The sequence below is a fragment of the Leucopleurus acutus genome (assembly GCF_964270905.1).
Source record: "Leucopleurus acutus genome assembly, chromosome: 1".
In the NCBI taxonomy this organism is placed as follows: Eukaryota; Metazoa; Chordata; class Mammalia; order Artiodactyla; family Delphinidae; genus Leucopleurus; species Leucopleurus acutus.
Genome location: NC_139142.1, coordinates 30,172,726 through 30,200,489, shown reverse-complemented (window position 1 = coordinate 30,200,489; position 27,764 = coordinate 30,172,726). Strand labels below are relative to the sequence as shown.

At 41.6% G+C, this 27,764-nt stretch overlaps 1 protein-coding gene across 1 annotated transcript in view; it reads left to right on the top strand.

Moving 5' to 3' along the window:
* Positions 1 to 27,764, top strand: part of SIPA1L1 (signal induced proliferation associated 1 like 1) — a 377,254-nt gene that overhangs the window by 328,741 nt on the left and 20,749 nt on the right. The window contains exons 18-21 of the mRNA XM_082844854.1: positions 1,273 to 1,715; positions 15,887 to 16,120; positions 17,135 to 17,300; positions 22,772 to 23,018. Coding sequence (XP_082700980.1) covers positions 1,273 to 1,715; positions 15,887 to 16,120; positions 17,135 to 17,300; positions 22,772 to 23,018 — 1,090 coding nt within the window. The remainder of the gene's footprint in view (positions 1 to 1,272; positions 1,716 to 15,886; positions 16,121 to 17,134; positions 17,301 to 22,771; positions 23,019 to 27,764) is intronic.

Genomic DNA, 27,764 nt, shown 5'->3' with positions numbered 1-27,764 from the left:
TTTTCACATAGCCTGTTTTCAAGGTTCATCCATGTTGTAGCATGTATTAGTACTTCATGTCTTTTTATGGCTGAATAATTGTGTGGATGTACCACATTTTTTTAATCCACTGATCAGCTGATGGACATGTGGGTTGTTTCTACTTTTTGGCTATTATGAATAATGCTGCTATAAAATTCATGTAGAAGTTTTTGTGTAAACATGGGTTTTCATTTCTCTTGAGTAGGATTGCAACGGTTTTTCCCCAGCAACTGCCGCATTTTACATTCATACCAACAATGCCCACCATCTTTATTGTCTGCTTTTCTTATTAGAGCCATCCTAGTGTGTGTGAAGTGTTATTTCATTGTGGTTTTGATTTGCATTTCCCTAATGACTAATGGTATTGAGCATCCTTTCATGTGCTTGTTGGCCATTTGTATATCTTCTTTGGAGAAATGACTATTCAAATCCCTTGCCCATTTTTTTATTGGGTTATTTGAAACACAGAGGTTTTTAATTTTGATGAAGTCCAGTTTATCTTTTTTTCTTATCATTTTTGTGCTTTTGGTGTCATATCTAAGAAACCATTGCATAATCCAAGGTCATGAAGATGTATACCTGTGTTTTCCTCTAAGAGTCTTATAGTTTTAGCCCTTACACTTAGGTCTTCGACTTTTTGAGTTTTCTTTTCTATGTGGTAAGGACCCAGCTTCATTCTGTTTTGCATGTGGATATCTAGTTCCCCTAACACTGTTTGTTAAAAAGATTACTTTACCCCATTGAATTCTCTTGGCACCCTGTGTAAGTTTACCTCTAAGCACTCCTTAGAAAGCTGTCTCCTAAATAGATGCTATATGGGGAAAGAAAAGATGTCTTTAAGAGAAAGTCTTATATTCTGCCTTCTATCTACTATGATCAATAGGGTCTTTCTAATTATAAGCCCTTTGGAAGTATCACTTTCTATTTTAAGATTAAGATATTAAAGACTTTAATGACAGTTTAGGTGGGTTTTTTTTTCTGATTAAAATTCTCTCAATACTATCAATACTTTAGCATAAGCCAAATAATGAAAAATGGATTCTAAAAACTAAGTTTCCAGCACTGTCCGCCATGGAATCTTCTGAGTAGGTTTTTCCAGATACCTCCTGCCTTATTTTTGTGTTCACGGGAGTTTTTGTGTCTTGAGAACCCCCTATTTAGACACATTTCACAGGGTCATTCCCCCGTTATTTCTTCCCTGCTGTTCAAGAAGCCAAGCCTGTAGTTAAGGAAAGCCTGCTTCCCTTGCAGTCTGAGAGCCACTACTCAAGCCACTCCAGCAGCAATACCCTCTCCAGCAACGCGTCAAGCGCCCCCAGCGACGAGAAGTGGTATGACGGGGACCGCACCGAGTCCGAGCTGAACAGCTACAACTACTTGCAAGGCACCTCCGCAGACAGCGGCATTGACACCACTTCCTACGGCCCTAGCCACGGCAGCACGGCCTCCCTGGGGGCGGCCACGTCGTCACCACGCTCGGGGCCGGGCAAGGAGAAAGTGGCCCCCCTGTGGCACAGTTCCAGTGAAGTCATCTCCATGGCAGATCGGACTTTAGATTCAGAGAGCCACGGCATGGACCGGAAAACCGAGTCCTCCCTGAGCTTGGACATCCATGCCAAGAGCCAGGCCGGCTCAAACCCTCTGACCAGGGAGAACAGCACGTTCAGTATCAATGACGCTGCTTCCCACACCAGGTAACTGCCCCTCCCTGCTGCCCCTCCCACTCCTGGCCTCCCTGCAGCCAGTTTCCGGCCTCATCCCACTTCCCTTTGCTCAAGAGTGTATAAAGAAAGGGTTTTTTTTTTTATTTTGGTTTGTTTTTTTTGCACAGTGACAGTTATTTTTATATATTTAATGCCTTTTATTTACCACCCAAATCCTTTATTCCTGCCATCCTAGTGCATTATTTTAAACTGTGGGAAAGGTTTGCAGATTTGTTCTTCATAGCTGTGTTTGATTTTATAAAAACGTTCCTAGCTGCATACCAGCATGAGAGAAGAATTTTGTCATGTGGCTTCCAGCTAGTGATAGAGAATATAGAATGGGACAGTCTTTGGAAGACATTAAAAGAAAATCTTGACCATATTTTTAAAAGGAAGGGGTCTTTTCCAAGACTATCATGGCATCATTTATGATGCCGAACGCATCTTTCACACTGCCTCTCTATCAGAGAACATCGCTTACCCAGTGTTCGCAGTTTGTTTTCAGTAATTGGCTCCTGGCAGTCACGTGTTGGGGGGACGTGTCCAACAGGAAAGTGTAGATAAAATTAGACACAGCCCGTCTACCTTTCAGAAGAGAAAAGTACACATTCTCCCGTATCCTTGGAGATCACGGTGATAGGCAAAGTAAATACTATTTTTCATTTCCTCTTTTGGATTTGAGCCTACAATCCAAAGTATAAGATCCTTTCTTTTAGGGAGGAAACATTCCATCACTCTCTTTTGGGGCCTGTTGATCTCTGTGGTGGTTTCTCCTTTTACCTTTTATTGTTGTCAGTCGTTGATCAGCTTGTATGATAGCATCCAACCTTGCTGTCTTCCAGGCTTCTTTTACTATATCATGCCCTCAAGAAAAGTAGCAGAGAAGTTGAGTTTCGTTTTACTTTCCAAATGGGAATCCAGGCACATAATCTGTCAGTAAACCCCAGATAATCTTAATGAGAGAGGACATCCTTGACTTAATTTGGATTTAACTTGATAAGTTAAATATTCGCTTCTCCCATTGTCTGTATTGTTACTGATAAGATTCGCAAGCTTCCCATTGTGTTTCCGGAGTTTTATCTCTGTTTACCACTACCACATTGCAGTAATACACTACCAAACGTAAAATAGTTAGCTAGTGGGAAGCAGCTGCACAGCACAGGGTGATCAGCTCAGTGCTTTGTGACCACCTAGAGGGGTGGGATAGGGAGGGTGGGAGGGAGGGAGACGCAAGAGGGAAGAGATATGAAAACATACGTATATGTATAACTGATTCACTTTGTTATAAAGCAGAAACTAACACACCATTGTAAAGCAATTATACTCCAATAAAGATGTTAAAAAAAAAAAAAGTGATGGCCACAGGTCTGGAAACCGCATGGCCTCCAAGCTGAAAGGCAACTGGGAAAGTCATCTCAGGATTCTTGGGTACCATGCATCCAGTTACCTTTCCATAATTCAGAAAATAGATTGTTTGGTTCAAGTGGAATAAGGAAGTGTTTGGAAGACAGAAAGCCAGGCGTCAAATACCGTAATAATATAATATAGACGTAGAATCACTTGATGCAGAGCTGTGCCACTGGCCTGCTGTTTCTGGCACACCCACCATCTCATTAAGTATGGCCTGTGCATTGACCCAGAACAGTAGTTCCTCTGTGGTTTTCAGGTTTACCTTGACTCCTAGATTTGGTTTTCCGTTCTTCATTTTGAAAGGAGAATGTCTTTTTCGAAATGATACTCCATCTGGGGATGTATCTCTGGTTTCATTTGATGCCAGAAGAAAGTCAGTCATAGAAGTCTTGTCTCAAATGGCATCACCACGGAGTAAAGTGGAAAAGAGCCGGGCCTCTGAAACCAAAGCACAAAACGTGGGCCGTGCCATCCCACAAATCTACCAAATCCCAGGGGATGTACAAAGTACCCTCTGAAAAGTCAGCACCTGGGCTTGCATTATCTGAATATGCTGACTGAGGCTGCCTGAAGGTCTTAAAGGATTATCCACATTTTCTGCTTCCAACTGACCATGCAGAAATCATTTATATCATCATTTAGAAATAACTCTTCTGTCGAAAATCAAAGTTGCTAAGGAAGAATGTGGCCTTTCAGGGAGCATGGCCAGGCTTCCCACCCACTGATAGGTTTTGTCACATTCATTCGTGACTCTGGTAACGGGGATGCTTTGTGACTTCAATCTGTTGATCTTGGCAGAGTGAGCTGGATAATCAGAGCTTTAGCAGACTTCCTTTTCTGGAGGAAAGGGAGACTTAGCCACCAAATGCACATTGCTAGAGAAACTAAAATCACTGCAAATTAGAGCGTTTGTGTCCTCGGAAGACAGGAACAGCAATTAAGGTGGAGATCTCTTGACAGTGCGTAAAAGAGCTTGTACCTGGGACTTGGTGACAAAGTCTAAATTACAGTGATTAAGTTCCACTGCGTATTTCTGCCTGGGCTGTGTTCCTCCTCCCTCTGTCCTCCAGTCTCCCTGTTGATGATTGTGCAGGTTTTTTTGTGGCCCCCCATGAGAATTGCTTAATGTAGGTTGGTAGTTATATAGGGTTGTTATATTCGGATGTCATTAAGAGGAACCATACACATTGAAAGCTTTCTACAATTAAAAAGTCTATTAATTGCTCTAAAGTGTTATTTCCTAGAATGTATTTTCTATGAAGCTTGGGAATTTAGGGAGAGATTTTAAAAAAAAAATTTTTTTGTGTAATGGCTGTTTCACTTTCAGGTGTTAAACCACTCAAAAAAATGATCTGTGGTGAACATAGGAGAGGTGAAGATAGTTCCAATTTTAGTATACTGTTACCAGCTGGGTTCATTTTTGTCTTAGAGTTCTGGCCTCGGACGTAGGCCGTGTGTCCGTTTGTGTGGTGACCAAAGACTTCCTTAGCTTACAGAACTCTAGTCCTGCTGACCAGGGGCCATTGCTAATGACAGAACTAGATTCAAGATCACATATTATAAAGCTAAAGGGAATTCCCTGGTGGTCCAGTGGTTAAGACTCCACACTTCCACTGCATGGGGCATGGGTTGCACCCCTGGTTGGGGAACTAAGGTCCCGCATGCCACACAGTGCTGCCAAAACATAAAAAAATGAAAAGCAAACAGCCCACCTCAGGCTTGCACGTATACATCTTGTCTGTAACATCCTGACCTGACCTGTTCAAATGTCCAGACTAATGCACCCACTCGTTACCAGCCGTTCTGCTGCTTCGTCTTGCTTCCTGTAGGCCCCCTCAGAGCTCTGGTGCCAATTAGTACCCACTTATGTGATCACATACACATTTTTACTACCCTCCAGTACAAAAGAACTTCATCCAATGTGTTCATCCTAAGCGCCTGTGCAGTGTGTGCACCGCTGTGAGCATAACAGAGAGGCGCTCAATACACCAGCATTATAGGTGTTCAGTACATTTTGATGAACAAATAGGAATCATTTCTTCCTTTCTGTTCCTACTTTTTGCCTGGTGACTCAAGGTCCCTACTAATAAACCAGTTTGAAAATAGCATAAATCCTTAACTCCTGACTGCTCTGGAAAACTACCACTACATTTCAAAGCTTACTGTATAGACCTGTCAATATTTGCACAGAGCTCTAGTGCTTTTATATGCAAGTGTATGTATAAGAGTGTACCTAAAGTCCTTGTATGGCATGAGTTTTTAGTTGTCACTTCTATATAAGATTTCTTAATCTGCAGAATATAACGGGGAGAGACTTTATAACAGCTTTCTACAAATATCAATCAATATCTGGGTATAAGTTGGTCAGTGTCTGACATTCACTAGAGGGCATGATTAAAGGCCAGGAAAAATGCCTGCCCACAGATGTTAGTACAGTTCAGTTTCATGAATGTGCTTTTTCTGGTTGACCTAATAGTTAACTATTCATGCCAGAAAAGCTGTACGTTTCTTGAGAGTAGGGGTGAAGAAGGACTTCTTATATTCAGTTTACATGGAACAGTAAGGAATGCCTCAGGCTACTCTAGTGTACTGACTATGTATGAGTGCCTCTGCGTGTGTGTGTGTGTGTGTGTGTGTGTGTGTGTGTGTGTGTGTTAGAGCTTGTGAGTTTAAATTTTGTTCTCTACCCTCTTTGGCACCCTGGGTGAAAAATAGGCCTTGCTTCTTTGTTTAGAAATTATTCTGTTGTCTTTATCTGTAATGTTTCCCTCTTAAATCTCTTCTGCCTGGGATCTTTTAAAATTGCTAATGAATAATTACCTCTCTTCTGCATTTTTTTCTTAGGGTGAGACTGTTATTTTTCTGTGTTTTATGGACTAAGACTTTAAAGTGAGGCCTCTACAGTTCCCCAGGACTTCTCTCCAACATGTGGTTGGCTCCACTTGTCATATGTGTATGAATCGTTTTCATTGGTAGCTTTTGCTTTGTGGTCCCGGGCAGCGTGAACATTCAGGGTTCTCTTTTATTTTGCTTTTACACATCAGGAATCCAGGTGATCTGGCCTAAGCTCTCTTGCCCCATTTCCATTTCTTCCAGCTTATGAAAGTGGGTGATGATTTTAGCCAGAACTTCGGTGATGTTCAACTTACCTCAAAGAATGAATAAATACAACGACTATGGTTGAAATTTCAACATTGAGAAAATGAGAGCTCTGTCAAGCCCCAGATGTCAGATTTCTTGATGCAGAGGTCACTGACAAAAAGTTTCTCATACTTGGTTCTGTGAAGCAACTAAAGCATTCATCCAGTCCATATAGAAAGCCCAAATTCTCCAAATGCCATTAAATCGAAGACCAGCAGGAATTCTGCAAGGACAGAGTCTCTATTCTTTGCCATATTTAAACCATCCTACTATACTACTAGGGTGAGAATTTATCCAATTGCTAAAAGAAAAGAATAATCTCAAGAAGAGAGAGATTCCATAATCTTTCTGAGTAATCTCAGTACTTAAGTCCCCTCCCGCTTCAAAATTTTGTCCTGTATCTACCTATCTGGAATTCCTCTAGCTGCAGCTTAAATCTGTGATTAAGAGAGAGAATAGTTTTTCTGAGCTGAGTCTTTTCTAAAGACTGAAGAAGATTTTTGAAGTCTAAGATTATGAAATTTGTAGATACCAACAAGTGGTGATGTTAAAATAATTTAACTATATATACATATATATATATTTTATATATATATATATATATATATATATATATATATATATATATATATATATATATATATATATATATATATATGTGTGTGTGTGGTGACAGCCCTTCACCTCCAGGCAAGTTGAGAGAGAAATGTAGGGAGAATAGATTTGGATCCTGAAATCCAGGTTCAAGTCTCAGTTCTGTTGTGGACCAGCCATGTGGCCTCTGGCCAGTCCCGCCATCTCGCCGAGCTTGTCCTTATCTGTAACTTAATAATACCTAGTCCCCTTACTAAATGGTTGTTTTTATGTTTGTTGAGAATAAAAAAAAATGTTATCAAAGGTATTGCAAACTGTAACTGTCCTTTTTCTGTCATTTCCTTTTATAAGCACTCCATCACTCAGTGTAGTTATCTAGCTACTTTTCCTTCGACAAACATGTATCTCCCAAGAAACTTTGCTTCTCGAGTTTCCTGCTTTGCTTCCTTTATCCTTTTTAGATGCAATAATATTCGTAACTACTGTTAGCTTCTGTTAGCTCCTGTTAGCTCCCTGTTAACTCACTCACTCAGCATTGCAGACTTGTTCAGCTTGAGGTCTACCGTGACCCCTGAGGTCTCTTCTGCTGGCTAGGCCTAGCCACTCATTCCCCTATGCTTTATGCATTCGTGTGCCCTTGTACTTATTAAATATCTCCCTCTTATAGATGAACAGTCTTCTTTACTGCAGTCACTTGGATATCCCCTTTGCCAGCTTCATCATTCCTGCCTCACTTCTTTTTCCCCCAGTCCTTTAGAATTAGTATCTTCTGAAGTTCTCCTAAATTGTAGTATTGGACATAACTGGCTAGTGCTGAACACAGTGGGAGGAGTCGTCCTTAATCATTATCCTCCGCATTATCTGTCACCTGTAGGCTTGTTATCTGTGCACCTAATCACAGGAAACCCATCAGTTCCCCTCCCCTTGGTATCAGGCCAGCATTCAGCCTTTGGGCAGATTTTGCCACAGTCATTTGACAAGTGACTAATTGCTGCTCTCCCCCTCCTGAAAATACCATCCCAGCCAGTCTAAAATCCGTCCCTCTGTGTCGTGCCTGAATAGTGGTGACTCCAGGTGTTTCCTTCAGCAGCTCTCGGTGACACGGAGAGTGGCTGGCAGATGTCTTCGGTAGGGGGCGGTAGCCTCATTGATGATGAAGAAATTGCAGAACAGTTTCCCAGGCCCTTAGAGCTTCACCACTTGGGGCTTTGACTCTTAACATGCAGGCTGCCCTGTCCTGTGGGGTTCATCCCTTTGCGAGGTCGGCAAGCAGGTGTTAGCTCCTCCTCTGCAAAGTGGCCCCCGCCGTGATTGGCGTCCTTTTTGGAAACTAGTCATCTAGTATCGTCTCCTATAAAGTTTTACCACAGCTGGGAATGTAAGTAACCAGGTTGCAGCACATTTGGTTCATGGTTTCATTTGAGCAACAGGTCAGGATGAGAAGTTTGGATAGATTCAGACTGTCCCAAATTCTCAGATGCCCCGTTGCCTCTTCTCCTCTGTTTATATGACGAATCATGCATATGTGTGTGCCCTCTCTTCCTTTTCAAAATTCATGTCCTGTAAACCCTAGTGTTCAGAGCAGCACTGTTTACCATAGCCAAGACGTGAAGCAACCTAAGTGTCCATTGACAGAGGAATGGATAGAGAAGATGTATATTACACAATTGGATATTACTCAGCCATAAAGAAGAATGCAGCAACATGGATGGACCTAGAGATTATCATACTAAGTGAAGTAGGTCAGACAAAGACAAATACCATATGATATCACTTATATGTGGAATCTTATAAAATGATACAAGTGAACTTATTTACAAAACAGGAAGAGACTCACAGACAAAGAAAACAATTTGACGGTTACCAAAGGGGAAAGGGTAGGGAGGGATAAATTAGGAGTTTGGGATTAACAGATACACACTACTATATATAAACTAGATAAACAAGAAGGACCTACTGTATAGCACAGGGAACTATATTCAATATCTTGTAATAACCTGTAATGGAAAAGAATCTGAAAAGGGATATATATATATATATATATATATATAAAACTGAATCACTTTGCTGTACACTTGAAACTAACACAACATTGTAAATCAACTCTACTTCGATGAAAAAAAAATTTTTTTTAATTCATGTCCTGGAATGACCAAAGGAATCAAAGGTTGGTCCATTTTTAGGAAAGGGGAAATGCCCTATACTTCATGTAAGAAAGAAAGCTAGTGTCTCTTCGTGTGGAATCCGGGAACACCCTGATTAAATTCTTAGTGCTTCCAGTTTAGCCATACTCACAGCTAAACTCACTTTTTTCTACAGATAGAAAAGTAGCAGATACTGCACTTGTCATTTCCTAACATATCTATTGCTCGTCTCTTTTTGTTCTGTATTATTGGCTTCTTACACAGTTCCTGGGGAGAGATTTAATTTGCCATGTGTACAACTAAATTGCAGCCTATTGAATTAACATGAAATCTCCAGGATAATGAAACAGCTCAGCCCCACAGTTCCCCTTTGAAAGTAGGAAGCTGACAACTTCATTTCAGTTGTTTTGTAATTAAAGCCACTCAGAGGTTATTTGGGGAAGTGTGTATGTGCAGGTCCCTCCAGGTAGTTCAAGGCCAGCAGATGGGTCAGCCTCAAGGAGCCCCACCCTCCTGCGCCCCCAACACACACACACACACACACACACACACACACACACACACACACACACACACACCTGGGCCGGGGGAGGGGGCCACAGAGGAAGGAGGAGACAACCCATTGTGGAGTGAGAAGAGTTGAGGGGTTAAGGCAGTAGTTCTTAAGCTCTAGGGAATGTGAGAGTCCTTTGGGGGTTTGTTAAAATACACATTTCTGGGGCTCTAGGAGATGGGACTTGAGCCAAGGAATCATTATTTACATCAACACTTGCAGGTGACCAAAGTTCATGGCTGCAGAAACACTGCTCTGATGCCGTCCCCTTCTTGATCTTGACTGTGTGAAGCTGGATTTTGATGAAGTCATAACAATACGATAATTCACCTAGATTCGAGCAGTTCTCAATGGATGTGCACACTTGGGGGAGATTTTTGCCAACATACACAGCTCAGGCACCACCCCAACTCTGTCACATTAAAATCTCTGGAATTAGGGCCTAGGGATGTGTATTTTTAAAGCTCCCAGGTGATCCTCCTGTGACAATCGAATTAGGGGACAGGTTAACAAACTAAAGTGCTCACCTTCGTGCTGTGAGTTGTACACAGTAAAGAAGGAAGAACCACCAGTGGATTAGTCATTTGTCTTTGCTTTTACCATGGTTCCCAAATCTAATCAATTGTTAAGTAGGGCTGTCCTTGATTGTAACCATTAGTGAACAAAAGTGTGCTGGCATTTCACACCCGGGAGCTAGTGTCAGCTGCCCTGTTCACAGATAAAACCAATAATTGGGGTCATGGATAATTAAGCATTTATCCTTTTAAGAATACACTTGTAAACAGAAGCATACTCTGTAGATGTAATTATTTCTTGCAGTAAAAAGAAAGCAACATCCAGTCTTAAATAGAGTATGAGTAAAATACACTGTCTTTGTGCACAACTCTCCCTTGCATTTAAAACAGATGGCTAATTTGTCATTTATTTGACAGTTTCCTTCATCAAATAGTGCATGCCTACAATGTCCAGGGACTATTCTAAGCAGGGAGAATATAGTAGTGAACAAAACAGTCAAAAATTTCAGCCCTCATGGAGCTTACATTTAAACTGGGGGAGACAGATGATAAACAAGATAAAGAAATTAAATATATAGTGTGCTTTGTAAATACTAAAGAGAATCCCTCTGTGCAATAAGTATCTTACTGAGAATCTACTGTATTCTGGCATTGTTAAATATACAGAGATATCCCTGCCTTCAGAGAGTTTTATCATCGAGTACAAAACCTATTAAATGCCTCTCAGGGAAATAATGGTAGTAATTGAATTTACATAGAAAGGAAAGAGCTCCAGAAACTGTATATGCTGTATACTTTACTCTTGCCTTTGATGTTTCTAAGCCTTTTCCATAACGCTCCCTTTTATGCAGTACATACATTATGACTAAAAGCAGCATAGCTGTTTCCTAAAACATGGAGGAAAGATTTGTAAATTAACAGACTGTGCGATTTACTGTGTTTTCTCATGGTTAATTATTTCTGTTTTGACCAAACATTTAGTCTTTGAAAGCCCCAGCGTTTTGAATACCGATGTTATCACATCAAGATACTTATTGATGAGAAATGTAAACTATAAGCAGTCAAATGTACCTCTGGTACATTTGGTGGTTTTTAGGGTCTGAGTCAGGGCCACAGCGTCACCTGGGAACAAGTTAGAAGTGCAAACTCTCCTGTACCCCATCCCACCCAAGCTCCCGAATCAATCTCTGGGTTGAAGCACCACAATCTGTATCTTAACGTGCTGATGAGGAAGAATGGCTTGAGTCATTCAAACACACGTTACTCACTTGTGGATACCAGTCAAGGCAGGTGAAGCAAGCACGTGATTATCCAAGATGAGAGGTGAGTCCATTAGACCCTAATTCGCTGTTTTTCACTTAATTGGCATCTGCTTCCGACACGAACCAGGGTTGAGGCTTGAGACATCTCCACATCTGGGCTACAAATGTGTATGAGGTAGGTATAGCTGGGTGAAAAAAATCTGCAAACTACAGATTAGGTCTTGTCGCTAAGTAACAAATAGCTGCACACGTGTCATGTGCTTTTAAAGTATCCCAAAGGCTGCACTCTTAGTATTTCAGAAGCTTCTCTGGGTTGATGCTCCCTGTGCTGATAACGCATTTGCTGTTAACCTGGGTCTCTGGTGTTACCGTCTGTGGGCTTGTCTGCCTCTATCTTTATGTGTCTCTCCCTGCTTTTTTCTTTTTGGTTCACCTTTCCACTTTTAGTCTCTTTTCTGTAACAGAGACCTACTATTATTTTGTTCTTATTGATTTATCAATAATTTACTACACTAATGGAAGAGTTTTGCATTCCCTTAATTTTATTTATTGATTTTTTTGGCGTCGCCCCGTGGCAGGTGGGATCCTAGTTCCCCAACCAGGGATTGCACACGCGTACCCTGTAGTGGAAGTGGGGAGTCTTAACTACTGGACCGCCAGGGAAGTCCCATTCCCTTAATTTTCAAAGCAAACAAATGGGATATCTGTTATCAAGGGGTAAAAACTAAATGAGATAGCATTGCTTTTAAAGTGATGTTGCCCTTTGAGGTTTTGTGAGGGGGTCTTTTCTTTCCCCTTTTCCCTAGATAGAAAAATCTTTGGGGGAAAATTGTTAGAGGGATATGGCTAGTCATTTTTTAAGTTATATTTTCTATGAAGTTTGAACCTGGTTCCTCCTTCTTAGTTACAGAAATAAAGGAGATGGTTATATTTCATCTGAAGTGTTAAGACCCAGTTAGTGTGGAAAACCCTCGAGATCACCTTTGCCCTGTGTCCTGTTCCTCCCCCGACACTCTGTCCCCCTCTCTCCAGTCTTTGCAAAGCCTCAGGGACTGACATGGCCTTCCTTCAGGTCATCTATTTTTGCTTTGTTTTTGTGGGTGTGTTTTCATTAAAGTATAACACGCGTACAAAAAAAGGCACAGGTCATAAATATACATTGGGTTGGGTTTTCTCAAAGTGAACTTCCCGTGTCATCGCCACCCAGATCAAGAACTGGAACTTGACCAGCATCCAGACACCATTCCTCCTACATGCCCGCCCACCCAGTCACCTCCCCCTCCTCCCCAGGTGAACACAATCCTGAATCCTAAGCCGTACACTCATTTTGCCTATCTGGGGGCTTTGTGTAAGTGGAATCATCCCATATGTATTACTCTGTGTCTGGTGTCCTTAAGTCGACATTATGTTGGGGAGAGTCATCCGTGTGTTGCAAGTAAGTAGCATTCGTTTATTTCATTGCTGTATTATATTTCCATTGTGAGAACACACCACAATTTGTTTATCCACTCTACTGTTGATGAGCATTGGAGTATTTCCAGTTTGGAGATAATACAGGTTCTTGTACATGTCCTTTGGTACATGTATATATGCACTTCTTTTCAGTATATACCTAGGAGTGAAATTGCTTGCATAGGATTTACACATATTCAACTTTAGGAGAGACTGTGAACCAGTTTGCCAAAGTGGTTGTAACAAGTACCCACCTGCAGTGGATGAGTTGCTTCCCATCCTTTCTAGCACTTGATATTGTCTTTTTAATTTTAGCTGTTCTGGTAGGCGTATAGTGGTCCCTCTTTGTGGCTTTAATTTGCATTTTCTTGATAACTGATAATGTCGAGCACCAATGTTTAATGGTTTTTAGATATCCTCTTTTGTGAACTTCCTTTCCAGATCTTTGCCCATTTTTCTGTTGGGTTGTCTGTCTTGTTAATTTGTAGAAGTTAGTTATGTATGGAGAGGAGCCCCTTGTTGGATATATGTTTTATATATATTCTCTTTGTCTTTTGATGAATGGTTCTTAATTTTAATGGGGTTCAATCATTTCCTTTACGATCCTATTAAAGAAATCTCTGCCTCTATCATAAAGATGTTCTTCCATGTTACACTCCAGAATCTTTAGATCTATATTTAAATATACAGCCCATCTGGAATTGATTTTTATGTAAGGTTTGAGGTGGAGTTCAAGATTCATTTTCAGATGTGTGTATAGGTGTGTGTGTATGTATGTACGTGTGTGTGTATATATATTGTACATGTATGTATGCACACACACATAAAATCTCTAGACCATTAGGGTTTTATTTTTTGTTGTATTTTGTTTTGGTTTTTTGCTTATTTTTTTATAATGAACTTTTCTATTAGAATAGTTTTTGATTTCCAGAAAAGTTGCAAAGATAATACAGAGAGTTCCCGTGTACGCTTTACCCATTTTTTCCTGTTCTCATCATCTTATGTCACTATAATACTTTTGTCATAGCTAAGGAATCAATGTTGATACATTCTTATGAACTAAAGTCCATACTTTATTCAGAGCAGGACCATTAGATTTTGACCAGTGGAAGTGCTAGTGAGGCATGCTTTGAGACCACATCCTGTTAACTAAACCTTCAGTAACAAAGTCCCCTGGAGTGACCTGTCTTTGGTCTCAACCTAAGCTGGAAAACTCAGCAGGGCTCAAGTGGTGTGACCGTAGGTCCCATGAGATCACTGGGAAGGAAGAATGGAAATCCTTCAGTTAAAGGCCCTCTAGGTTTGTTGTTAGCTTAAACTCTCATCTCTAGTTTATTTAAAATTCTGCCTGAGTTTTAAAGGTACAATGAGTAGTCTTCTCCTTGAGTCCTACAGGACTTTAGTTTTGTAATTTCTAACCAAAGTTTAAAATACATTGGTGATGAACAGTTTTTTATTTTTAATCACCATGCCTAATATTACATCCCCAGGACTTACTTATCTTATAACTAGAAGTTTGTACCTTTTGAACCCTCTTTAGCCATTTCACCCACCCTCCAGCCTCCACCTTTGACAACTACTCTGTATCTAGGAGTTTGGTTTTCTAATTTTTTGAGGAACCTCCATACTGTTTCCCATAGTGGCTGCACCAATTTACATTCCTACCAACAGTGCACGAGGGTTCCCTTTTTTCCACATCTTTGCTCACACTTGTTATTTCTTGTCTTTTTGATAATAGCTATTCTAACAGGTGTGAGGTCTCATTATAGTTTAGATTTGCATTTCCTTGATGTTGAGTGATGTTGAGCATCTTTTCATGTACCTGTTGGCCATCTGTATGTCTTCTTTGGGAAAATGTCTATTCAAATTTTCTCCCCAATTTTTTTATTCGGATTGTTTGCTTTTTTTGTTACTAAGTTGTATGAGTTCTTTATATATTTTGGATATTAACCCCTTATCAGATACATGATTTGCACATATTTTCTCCTGTTCAGTAAGTTGCCTTTTTTTTTTTAAATATAAATTTATTTATTTATTTATTTATTTATTTGTGGCTGTGTTGGGTCTTCGTTTCCGTGCAAGGGCTTTCTCTAGTTGTGGCAAGCAGGGGCCACTCTTCATCGCAGTGTGCGGGCCTCTCACTGTCGTGGCCTCTCTTGCTGCGGAGCACAGGCTCCAGACGCGCAGGCTCAGTAGTTGTGGCTCACGGGCCCAGTCGCTCCGCGGCATGTGGGATCTTCCTGGACCAGGGCTCGAACCCGTGTCCACTGCAAGTAAGTTGCCTTTTTATTTTGTTGATGGTTTCCTTTGCTACACAGAAGCTTTTTGGTTTGATGTAGTCCCTCTTGTTTATTTTTGCTTTTGTTGCCTTTGCTTCTGGTGTCAAATCCAAAAAATCACTGTCAAGGAGCTTACTTGCCTATGTTTTCTTCTAGCTAGGAGTTTTACGGTTTCAGGTCTTACATTCAAGTCTTTAATCCATTATGAGTGAACTTTTGTGTATGTTGTAAGGTAATGGTCCAGGTTAATCTGATAAACAGCTTTGTAGAGAGTCAATGTTACTGATAGATGCCATGGGGAAGGAGACCTCAAGGTGCCCCTTTGGCCTTGGACGTGAGTGTGTAGAGAGCTCTATGGCTGATCCAGTCTTGTCTCCCCTCTTCAGCTCGGGCCTGGGGAATGTCACCGTGACCCTTAGTTCTGAGGAAGGGAGGACAGAGAGCCCTTGATACCTCCAGACCTTTTACTGCCGGCTCCCCCCTACGACCTGCCTCTTCTAGACTTCACCGTCACAAACTTTAGTGGTGCTAGCATACTTCAAAGTGTCTCTGACTGTCTTAACTATTTTTACTTTTCAACTTAAAGTGCAGAATAAGCCCCAGTCACTATCTTTCACTTTGACAGCAGACATTTAAATTAAAGCGAGAAAGCAAGGAAGGCCAGCCAGCCCCATTAATATTTTATGAAATATTCATTGTTCTTTAACCTGGCCATAACCCCTGTCCTGGATGATGCTTTTATAGCTGACATACTGACCCCAGGATGCACACACGCACACGCGCCGTTTTGTCTCTGTCCTGCTTCTCCTCAGTACCCTGAGCTCCCGACACTCTGCCAGCCCAGTTGTCTTCACCAGTGCCAGAAGTTCACCAAAAGAAGAACTGCATCCTGCCACCTCCTCGCAGCTCGTTCCTTCCTTCTCATCTTCCTCCTCCTCCGGTCCTAGGACTTTCTACCCTCGCCAGGGCGCTACTAGCAAGTACCTAATTGGATGGAAGAAACCCGAAGGAACCATAAACTCTGTGGGATTTATGGACACAAGAAAGTAAGGATTCTTTTGCTTCTCTCGCTGGGTTTTTTTGGTTTGTTTTGTGTTTTTTTTTTTTTTTTTGCGGTATGCGGGCCTCTCACTGTTGTGGCCCCTCCTGTTGCGGAGCACAGGCTCCGGACGCGCAGGCTCAGCGGCCATGGCTCATGGGCCCAGCCGCTCCGCGGCATGTGGGATCTTCCCGGACGAGGGCACGAACCCGTGTCCCCTGCATCGGCAGGCGGACTCTCACCCACTGTGCCACCAGGGAAGCCCTCTTGCTGGGTATTTTGCTTTTAACATGACAGAGAACAGAAAAGCTTGGGGCAATTTCCTGCAAGAGAGGAGGCCGGGCTAGGGGCTAGGAAGAGGGTGGTTTGGTAGGGAGATTTTTTTTTTTCTCCCTAAGTGAAACTTGTCTTAAATTGTTTCTCTGACACATTCCTTAAATAAGATAGATTGCAAAACATTCAGATTTGAGAATCTTAAGTCTCCTAGGAAAGAGTACGTCTGAAGAACAAACTTCAGAATAATCGTCCCTCTGGTGCTAAGACCACACTTGTCCCTTTGATGCTATTAATCACAGCCTTCCCATGCAATTCCTAAATGGGCCAGGAGGCACCAGAGGGACTGTTAGAAAGTAAGTGACCACCTCTGAACATAAAGAACTTTTTGACCAAAAAAATAAACGATTCAGTCAATGACTTTGTTTTTGTTTGTACCAGGATTGCATCTGGGCTTCATACCCTGTGGGCTTTTATTAATAAGTCTGTTGCTAATTTTGACTTAATGTAGTTAATAGTTTCCTATGAAAGGGTGATTTATTCTTCAGGCTTTTTATTTTGTATTTCAAATTGGTCTTGTTTCTCTGACAAGCATTTATCTGAGTAGATTCTAATGTAATTGAACAGAAGTGATTCTCCTTTTCTCTCCTTTAATAGCTCTCCATTGACTTACCTCTTTCAGAGCCCATCGTGCCCCTGAGTCAACCTTGTCGACTTAACTTCTACCCTCTCTTCCTCTTCTTTCAAGGCGTCATCAGAGTGATGGCAATGAAATAGCCCACACCAGGCTGCGTGCCTCAACCAGGGACCTCCGGGCATCCCCAAAGCCAACCTCCAAGTCCACCATTGAGGAGGATCTCAAGAAACTCATCAATCTGGAAAGCCCAACTCCTGAATCCCAGAAGAACTTTAAGGTACAGGGTAGAACTTGGGGTAAATAGCAGTTAGAGAGAGACCGAACGGGGCAGTTGCACCCTCCAGGAAGTGGTGGTTCCAGGCTCCTCTTCATCAGACCCCACTTCCCGCTATCAGCTGACTGTCCCGGTAATTGGTTCACACGTTTTCCAGATGCTCTGTCCCTGCAGCCACATCTCTTGAGTCGTGTTTGTATTAACCTGTCCCTACCCCCATGGCTTTTTTCTTCCAGTGTATCCTACTTACAGTGCACAGGCTACACTTTCTTGTCATTATTACTCAGATGACATTGCTTCTCAGAACTCTGCAGAGACACCCATGGCTCCCTTGTCAGACAGAAAGTTTTCTGAAAGGGCTTTAGCGCTTTCTGTCCGAAGGGTCCTCGTCCTCCTTCCACAGTAGCCCCTAGTGTGCTTCCTGCCCTGTGTGTGTCCACAGCACCGTGCACTCTGGCCTTGCCTCTGCGCCCTGCCCCTGGCCAGGCAGACCTACCAGCCATACACTGCATGCTGTTTAGTCCAGCAAACATAAGTCTGCACATTTACCTTCAGAACTTTCCAGATCCTCTTCACTTCGTAAAGCCTTCTCTCCACTCTCAGAGTCCCAGACTAGAAATGCCTTCTCTGGAACCCAGCCGCCCTCCCCGTCAAGTCCCGAGAACTTGCTCAGAGTTGGTGGGCATGCTGGTGGCCAGACCCCTGCATGACCACGAGGAAGGGTTTGCTCTGCTCACCTCAGCTTGGAGGACCCTTGAAGCCCACCTAAGGCTCTCTGCTTTCTTGTCCTCTAAAATGTGCAGTCTCACGCTCCCAGGCTCAGAGCTAGTGTTGGCTTAGCTGGGCCCAAAGATATTTCACGCCAAGCGTTTGGTATTCCTGTCTGCAGTGTGCCGGGTGGCCCCAAGAGAAGGCAGTCCACCCCCCAGAAGGTCATGGCTACAAACTTTAATGTTTTCTGTTCTCTGTGTTCTTAGTTAAATGATTTGTAGTCTCTTGGAAGTGACTAGAAAGCTTAATTTAAGAAGACCTTTGAGAACTGATTGAAAATGGAAGCTGACCTATTCCCTTAACCACTCACCATCCTCAGACTGTGATCAGAGGGTGAGAGACACGCTCAGCTGGATGAGCTGTGTGGTCTTGTCTCATCCAGGCTTTCTCGTCACCATTCTAGTTTATGTGCACACGTACATGCCTCTGTGTATGCGTGTGCCACACGTGTGTGTGCATCTTCCTTCAGACAGGTCAGATATACCTCCTAAACTTACAAATCAACATTTACAGAGATGAAATGTGCTCCAAAGACCATGCTGGAGTTTTGCTGAGAAATCAATGAGTTATAAACATTAACATCATAAATCATTTTAAAGACTTGCCATTCTGGACTTCTGTAATTTCTATTTTATAAGCCAGCACTTAACAGTTCTGACTTATCACCCAGGGCACAAATGGTTTCCTTAGCAACCTTGCAGAAGATAGTACTTGAAACTTCTTTCTTTATCCATCAAAAACCAAAGAGGTATATTAAAATTTTTAACTACCAGTTTCAAAACAAAACTTATTTCAGATTTTTCCTTTGAGGTTAGAGGAAAATAAAACCTGCCCTGAAAGGAATCTTTCCACCAATTCTTAGTTTAACATTTTTGGAAAGGAGGAAGCTCAGAGCTTTCATCCTTTTGATTTACTCATGCAGTGGAAATAATTGAAAGCAAATGTCTGTCTTGCCCTTATTCAGGCCTTGGCTTTTATTTCCAAAGTGAATTACTTTAACATTCCTTTTTGAAATAGGAATGCACATTCTTTATGTTGTGACTATATTACCGTGAGACCCTCTGCAAAGAAAATGCTTCTGCTGGCTAAACTATTATGGTGAAAAGGCTGGACGCAGGAGCTGGAAATATGCTCTGTTTTCTCTCTCGTTTCATCCTTTTTGGTTTGGTTTCAGATGAGTTCAGCTAAGTAGCTCTGTGTGTCTTGTGAGACTCATCATCTGAACGGCCGTGCCTCTGCTGTGTCAGTAAGGCTAACATGCCCTTGAGAGGTCTTCCAGGCCATGCCTGGCTCAAGGCTCCGAGCCACTGCATCAGGCTTCGGGGTACAAGGAGTAGCTTGCTTTGGGCTGTGATACTTGGAAACCACTCACGCCACATTGGCTTTCTCAGATAGCAAGTGCTACCAGTGAGCCATCATGAATATCAAATGACGGGGTTATTCCCCGGCTCGTTTGCCAGCAGAGTGAGATATCTGCTGCAGGACGTGGCAGGGCTCTGCTGGGCAGGCTGGAGCTGAGAGGTGGGTGGCTGCAGGGCCCCGCGCAGCTGCTGTGGAACTCGTATCTCAAGGAAAAGGGCAGAGCTATTAACATTCTATGAAACCTCATTGGCAGGCAGAGCTGGGATCACTGTATTCTCCCCGACGGCTGCATGAGTCTGGCAAGTGAACAGACAGTAAGTAGTGCAAACTGAGAGCCTTGCTCTCCAGCCAGTACTCTCAGATACAGACCAAAGGAAGAGGCTTCACGGGGCTCTAGTGTTTAGGAAGAGCCGATATTTGCTTATTGCAAGTGCAGGTAACCCGTTTCACTGAGAGCCAGGAGGAGTGAAAAGAGTGAGGAGGGGAAGGAGACGGACCTGAAGCAAGACGCCCCCTCTCTAGGCCTTGCTTCTCAGCTTTGAAACAAAAGACCAGACTAGATCAATGGTGCCCAAATGATTTTAAAGTTCAGGAACCCTTTTCTTCCTAATACAGTTAGTTACACATGGCAGCCCAACATGTAGAACTAAGAAAGCAGAACTTCTCCAATAGGAGGGGTGGGGTGCCTTGGGCTCTTGGGTCCCACCTGAACATCTCCTCTCCCCAGGCGGTGATGCTGGGAGGGACCCTTAGGGCTCCTTGGAACACAGTTGAGATCCCCCTTCCTGGTGCTCTCTAAAATCCCAATGTATTGCCACCCACTGTATTGTGGTTCTTTCCCAGGGTCTGGTAGCACAGGGCAGCACCACTCAGCGATCTCAGGTATGACATGCAAGGAAGACAGAGGGTGCCCTAGGGGACTGGATAGGTGCACATACCTTTAAGACTGGAGTTGAAGAGGGCTGGGGTCAGGAGCCGTCCCAACGTGCTTGGCCCAGGCTAGGTCCTACTATTTTTTAACGGATAGAAAGCATCTAGGTAGATTGCTTCCTTCCATCTCCTCCCCTGCCTCCCTTTAGTGCAGGATGTTATAACTTTGAATAAATCTCACTGCTCAAAGGATCTCTTCAAGGTAGCTGTTTACTACCTTGAAGTATATTAACATTTCCCAAAGAGGCTGAAACTAGAACTGGTGGAAAATCTCTCTCCTGTAAAACCATCAGGGTGGGGATAGTCACTGGAAAAGGAAGTCCCTTTGCCAAACCCAGATGTGCTAAAAATGATTGAGAGCAGTTTTTGAATAGAGAGATCTGAAATCTGGTCTAGTAGGCAGGAGCCTTATGTGACAGTTCTAGAACCTTGCAGGTGGAGGGAGGTGACTTTTTTTGCGGTACATGGGCCTCTCACTGTTGTGGCCTCTCCCGTTGCGGAGCACAGACTCTGGACACGCAAGCTCAGTGGCTATGGCTCACGGGCCCAGCCGCTCCGCGGCACATGGGATCCTCCCGGACCAGGGCACGAACCCGCGTCCCCTGCATCGGCAGGCGGACTCTCAACCACTGCGCCACCAGGGAAGCCCTTTTTTTTTTTTTTTTTAATTTACAATTAGCAAGCCATTTAACCTCTCTAATGCCCACTCTTCTGTGTGAAGTGAGAAGGGAAATCATTTCCATACCAAGTCGCCTCCCACTTAAAGACTCACAAAGCATTTATCACAACAGCTTAGTTTTCAAGGTAAGCACGTATGTACTTTGGGCTTAACTCATTGTGAATTTTAAAAAGTGAACACAGTTGGCTACACCTGGGGCTCATTTACAATGCATTTGATTAATAATTTTTTCATATATATGCTGCAGCTGTGCATACCACACTGTGGGTAGCTTTGACTTGATCAACGCTTGGCTTGTTGGACCGGAAGCATGTTAGACCTCAGAACCCATGAATGAGTCTGAGCATCAGATCTGTTCTCAGCCTCCTAGATGGAGGCATTGCCATATCATTATCTCTCTATCCCTTCAAAGTGTCATGGAAAGTTTCACAGTGGCTTCCTGCCAGCAGTGACTCAGCCCTCCTACTCACATCCTCACCTGTTCTCCACATTGTTCTCCCTGCCAAGGTGAACCGTTAACTAAGAAGAACTAAATAAGGATAACTCTGTTTTTTGTTGTTGTTGTTGTTTTTGTTTTGTTTTTTTGCGGTACGCGGGCCTCTCACTGTTGTGGCCTCTCCCGTTGCGGAGCACAGGCTCCGGACACGCAGGCTCAGTGGCCATGGCTCACGGGCCCAGCCGCTCCGCAGCATGTGGGATCTTCCCGGACCGAGGCACAAACCCACATCCCCTGCATCGGCAGGCAGACTCTCAACCACTGCGCCACCAGGGAAGCCCCAGGATAACTCTGTTAATGGACCGCATACTCTGTTGGCTTGCAGGATGCTGGATATTTCAATATTGTTAACGTGTCTGTTTTTTCTCCATGAATGGAATTCTCAAAAGCTTGCTATTTGTAGAAAAATCTCAAATAAAAATCAAATCTGGTCACAAAGGCAAAAGACATTAACAAGAGATACAGCTCTCTAGAGCTTTTGTCATTTATATATAACTGTATAAATACTTATCACTTATAAAGATGACTTCCCTATTTTTATTTCACGAATAGAAATCCATCTAAAAAAATAAATTATCTCCCAAGCTCATTAAATATAATATTAGTAGTTAATGCTTTCAAAAGCCACCTATTACTTGAGTGAATATATTGTGATGATCAAAGGCTCTTGTTGCCTGGCAAACATGCAATCGCTTGACAAGCTTCTGAGGATACCTTCCTGGCACCATGGCTGTTTCGCTGGGGACTGTAACATTATTTCGTAACACCACTGATAACGTACTGTTGTGCTCAGTCCAGTGTTTCATGGAATCCTCATAATAATCCTGAGAGGTGAACCCCATTTCATAGACGAGGAACTGGGCTCAGAGCAATAACATGATTTGGTCAAAGACACGGGATTCAAATAAAACCCATATTTGTCTGATCCTAAAGTCTTGTTGTTAACCATGACACGGTAGTGATGAATCTGCTTAATCCCACATCTGAATTTTGTACTGAGCACTGATCGGCTGCAGCCAGCATGCTGGGCTGTGAGGATGCGGTCCCCAGAACTCCTGTTTTAGCCCTTAAGGATGTAGACAATGATGGTGGACCTTGAGGCTTCCCTGTTGGGCTCCAGGATCTGAAAGGTTGTGTCTACCAGAGTGATTTTGCTAACGCACCCATCCTCCGCCCCCGGTCTTGGGTGTGTGACCCAGAAGATTGACTTTCTGTTGTCTCGCCGCTGTTTTTCAGTTCCACGCGCTCTCCTCTCCTCAGTCTCCCTTTCCCACCACTCCCACCTCAAGGCGGGCCTTGCACAGAACGCTGTCCGATGAGAGTATTTACAGCGGCCAGAGGGAGCACTTTTTCACCTCAAGGGCTTCGCTTCTGGACCAAGCCCTGCCCAACGATGTCCTCTTCAGTAGCACCTACCCTTCTCTCCCCAAGTCTCTTCCATTGCGGAGGCCTTCTTACACCTTGGGAATGAAGTCGTTGCACGGTAAGTGTGTCTTCAGCTGCAGCTGAACAGCCCTGCTGATGATGGCCAGTGTCCGCAGACACTTTGCTCAAGAATGAGAATTACAGGAAGTCCTGCTTGCTTGCTCCGATCATCTGGGCTCACCACCCCTCCCTCATCCAGCCTCTCACCTGGAATCCCAGACCACAGGGACTGAGCCTCACCAGACCGCAAGAGTCATCTAGGATGCTTGGTTTATTTTTTTTCAGTTGAGGTGTAATTGACATATAACATTATATTAGTTTCAGATTAAGATTTGCTTTTGTAGCAGCTTTCAGTATTAACAATAGTCACCATGCTGTATATCCCCGTGACTCATTTATTTTATAACTGGAAATGTGTACCTTTGACTCCCTCCAGCATCTTTCACTACCCCCACCCTACTTCTGGCAACCACCAGTCTGTTGTCTGTATCTATGAGCTCAAATTTTTTTTTTTTTAGATTTCACATGTAAGTGAGATGGATCATACAGTATTTGTCTTTCTCTGACATTTTTCAATTAGCACAGTGCCCTCAAGGTCCAGCCGTGTTGTTGCAAATGGCAACATTTCATTCTTTTTTAAATTAATTTATATTGGAGCATAGTTAATTTACAATGTTGGGTTAGTTTCTGCTGTACAGCAAAGTGAATCAGTTCTACATACACATATATCCACTCTTTTTTAGATTATTTTCCCATATATGTCATTACAGAGTATTGGATAGAGTTCCCCGTGCTATACAATAGGTTCTTAGTAGTTATCTATTTTATATATAGTAGTATGTATATGTCAATCCCAATCTCCCAATTTATCCCTCTTCCTCCTTTTCCCCCTGGTAATCATAAGTTTGTTTTCTACATCTGTGACTCTAAATTTTCATTCCTTTTTTATGGCAGAATAATATTCCATTGTGTGTGTGTCCACATTTTCTTTATCCATTCATCCATCAGTGGACACTAAGGTGGCTTCCATGTCTTGGCTATTGTAAATATGCTGCAGTGAACATGGGGGTGCACATATCTTTTTGAGTTAGTGTTCTCTATTTCCTTGGTTAAATACCCAGAAGTAGAATTGGTGGATCATATGGTAATTCTATTTTTAATCTTTTGAGGACCCTCCATACTGTTTTCCATAGTGGTTGCACCAATTTACGTTCCCATGAACAGTGCACAAGGGCTCCCTTTTCTCTACATTCTTACCAACAATTGTTATTTGTTGTCTTTTTGATAATAGCCATTCAACAGTTATGAGATAACATCTCAATAGGTTTCGGTTTGCATTTCCTGGATGATGAGTGATGTTGACCATCTTTTCATATACCTGTTGGCCATCTGTACGTCTTCTTTGGGAACACGTCTATTCAAATCTTCTACCCATTTTTTACTCGGATTGTTTGCTTTTTTGCTATTGAGTTGTATGAGTTCTTTACATATCTCAGATATTAACCCCTTATCAGATATGTGATTTGCAAATATCTTCTCCATTCGGTAGGTAGCCTTTTCATTTTTTTGATGGTTTCCTTTGCTGCACAGAAGGTTTCTAGTTTGATGTAGTACCACTTGTTTATTTTTCCTTTTGTTGCTTTTGGTGTCAGAACCAAAAAATCATCACCGAGACTTATGTCAAGGAGCTTACCATGTATGTTTTCTTCTAGGATTTTTATGGTTTCAGGTGTTACACTCAAGTCTTTAATACATTATGAGTTAACTTTTGCATATGGTGTAAAATAGTGGTCCACATTCATTCTTTTGCATGTAGCTGTCCAGTTTTCCCAACACCATTTATTAAAAAGATTGTCCTTTCCCCATTGTATATTCTTTCCTCCTTTGTCATAAATTTATTGATCATATATGTGTGGGTTTATTTCTGGGCTCTCCATTCTGTTCCGTTGATCTATGTGTCTATTTTTATGCCAATACCATACTGTTTTATTGTACCTCTGTAATAAAATTTGAAATCAGGAAGCATGATGCCTCCAGTTTTTTGGTTCTTCTCAACACTGACTTGGCTATTCAGGGTCTCTTGTGGTTCCATACAAATGTTAGGATTGTTTATTCTATCTCTGTAAAATATGCCATGGGAATTTTGATAGGGATTGCTTTGAATATGTTGATGGCTTCGGTGGTATGGAAATTTTAACAGTATTCTTCTAATCCGTGAGCATTGAATGTCTTCATTTATTTGTGTCTTTGTCAGTTTTTTCATTAATGTCTTGTATTTTTCAGTGTACAGGTCTTTTATCTCCTTGGTTAAATTTATTCCTAGGTGTTTTATTCTTTTTTGTATATGGGATTTTCTTAATATATCCTTTCGATAGCTTGTTGTTAGTGAATAGAAACAACAGGTTTTTTTGTATTGATTGTGTGTCTTACAACTTTCCTGAATTCTTTGATTAGTTCTAATAGTTTTTTGGTGGAGTCTTTAAGGTTTTCTATATATGACATGTTATCTGCAAATAGTGACAGTTTTACTCCTTTTCTGATTTGGATGCCTTTTATTTATTTTTCTTGCCTAACTGCTCTGGGTAGGACTTCCAATACTATGTTGAACAAAAGTGGTGAGAGTGGGCATCCTGTCTTGTTCCTGACCTTAGAGCTTTCAGCTTTTCAAAGTTGAGTATGGCATCACCTGTGGGCTTGTGATATATGGTTTTTATTATGATGAGGTATGTTCCCTCAATACTCACTTTGTTCAGAGTTTTTATCATAAATGGATGTTGAAAATGTAAAATGCTTTTTCTGCATCTATTGAGATGATTATATGATTTTTATATTTCATTTTGTTAATGTGGTTTTTCACATTGATGAACCATCCTTACATCCCTGGAATGAAACCCACTTGAACATGGTATATGATCCTCTTAGCATATTGTTGAATTAGGTTTGCTAATATTTTGTTGAGGGGTTTTGCATCCATGTTTTTAGGGATATTGGCCTATAATTTTCTTTTCTTGTGGCATCCTTGTCTGGTTTCCATATCAGGGTAATGCTGGCCTTGTAAAATGTGTTTGGAAGGGTTCCCTCCTCTTCTATTTTTCTGGAAGAGTTTGAGAAGGAATGGTATTAAATCTCCTTTGAATGTTTGGTAGAATTCATCAGTAAAGCTGTCTGAGTCCTGACTTCCATTGTTGGGAGATTTATGATTACTGATTCCATCTCCTTACTAGTAATTTGTCTGTTCAGATCTTCTATTTCTTCATGATTCAGTCTTGGTAGTTGTGTGTTCCATTTCTTTGAAGTTGTCCAGTTTGTTGGCATATGACTGTTTTTAGTAGTATCTTACGATCCCTTGTATTTCTGTGGTATCAGATGTAACATCTCCTCTTTGATTTCTGATTTTGAGTCCTCTCTTTTTTTCCTGAGTGTAGCTAAAGGTTTATCAATTTCGTTTATTTTTTTTTTTCAAAGAACCAGCTCTTAGTTTCATTGACCTTTTCTGTTCTCTTTTTAGTCTTTCATTTATTTTGCTCTGATCTTTGTTATTTCCTTCCTTCTACTAATTGTGAGCTTCAATTCTTCTTTTCCTAGTTTCTTGAGAGGTAAAATTTGGTTTTTTGAGACCATTCTCATTCCTTGATGTAGGCATTTATTGTTATGAACTTCCCTCTTAGAATTGCTTTTGCTGCATCCCATAATTTGGTATGTTGTATTTCCATTTTCAGTTGTCTCAAAGTATTTTTTAAGTTTCTCTTGCTTTCTTCTTAGATCCATCGGTTGTTCAGTAGCATGTTGTTTGTTTAATCTCTACCTATTTGTGAATTTTCCAGTTTTCTCCTGTAATCAATTTCTGGTACATACCACTGTGGTCAGAAGAGATGTTTGATATGGTTTTAATCTTTTAAAATTTAGTAAGACTTGCTGTGGCCTAACATATGGTCTATCCTGGAGAATATCCCATATGCACCTGAGAAGAATGTGCATTCTGTTGCTTTTGAATGGAATGTTCTGTATTTCTGTTAAGACCATCAGTCTAACATGTCATTTAAGGCCAATGTTTCTTTATTGTTTTTTTGTCTGGGTGATCTATCATTTGTTGAAAGTGATGTATTAAAGTCCCCTGTTGTTGTTGTATTCCTGTCTATTCTCCCTTGAAGTCTATTAATATTTGCTTTATATAATTAGGTGCTCCTAGGTTATGTGCACAAATATTTACAAATGTTATATTCTGTTGTTGAATAACCACTTTAGTATTATGTCATGATCTTTGTCTCTTACTACAGTCTTTGTCTTAAAGTCTATTTCATCTGATGTAAGTATAGCTACCCCAGCTTTCTTCTGGTTTCCTTCTGCATGGAATATCTTTTTCCATCCCTTTGTGTGTGTCCTTACATGTGAAGTGAATCTCTTGAAGCAGCAATTAGATATATATTTTTTATCCAATCACTCTGTATCTTTTAATTGAAGAATTTAGTTTGTTTACATTTAAAGTAATTATCGGTAACTATGTACTTGTACCATTTTGTTGTTTTCTGGATGCCTGTAGTTCCTCTGATCCTTTCTTCTTCTTTACTGTCTTCCTTTGTGGTTTGATGACTTTCTTTAGTGGCATGCTTTGGTTTCTTTCTCTTTATCTTTTGTGTATATACTATAGAGTTTTGGTTTGTGGTTACCATGAGGCTTACTTAAAACAACTTATAACAGTCTGTTTTAAGTTGAGAACAACTTAAATTTGAACACATTCTAAAGCTCTAACTTTTACTCCCCACCCCATTTCATGTTTTTATGTAAAATTTACATCTTTTTATCT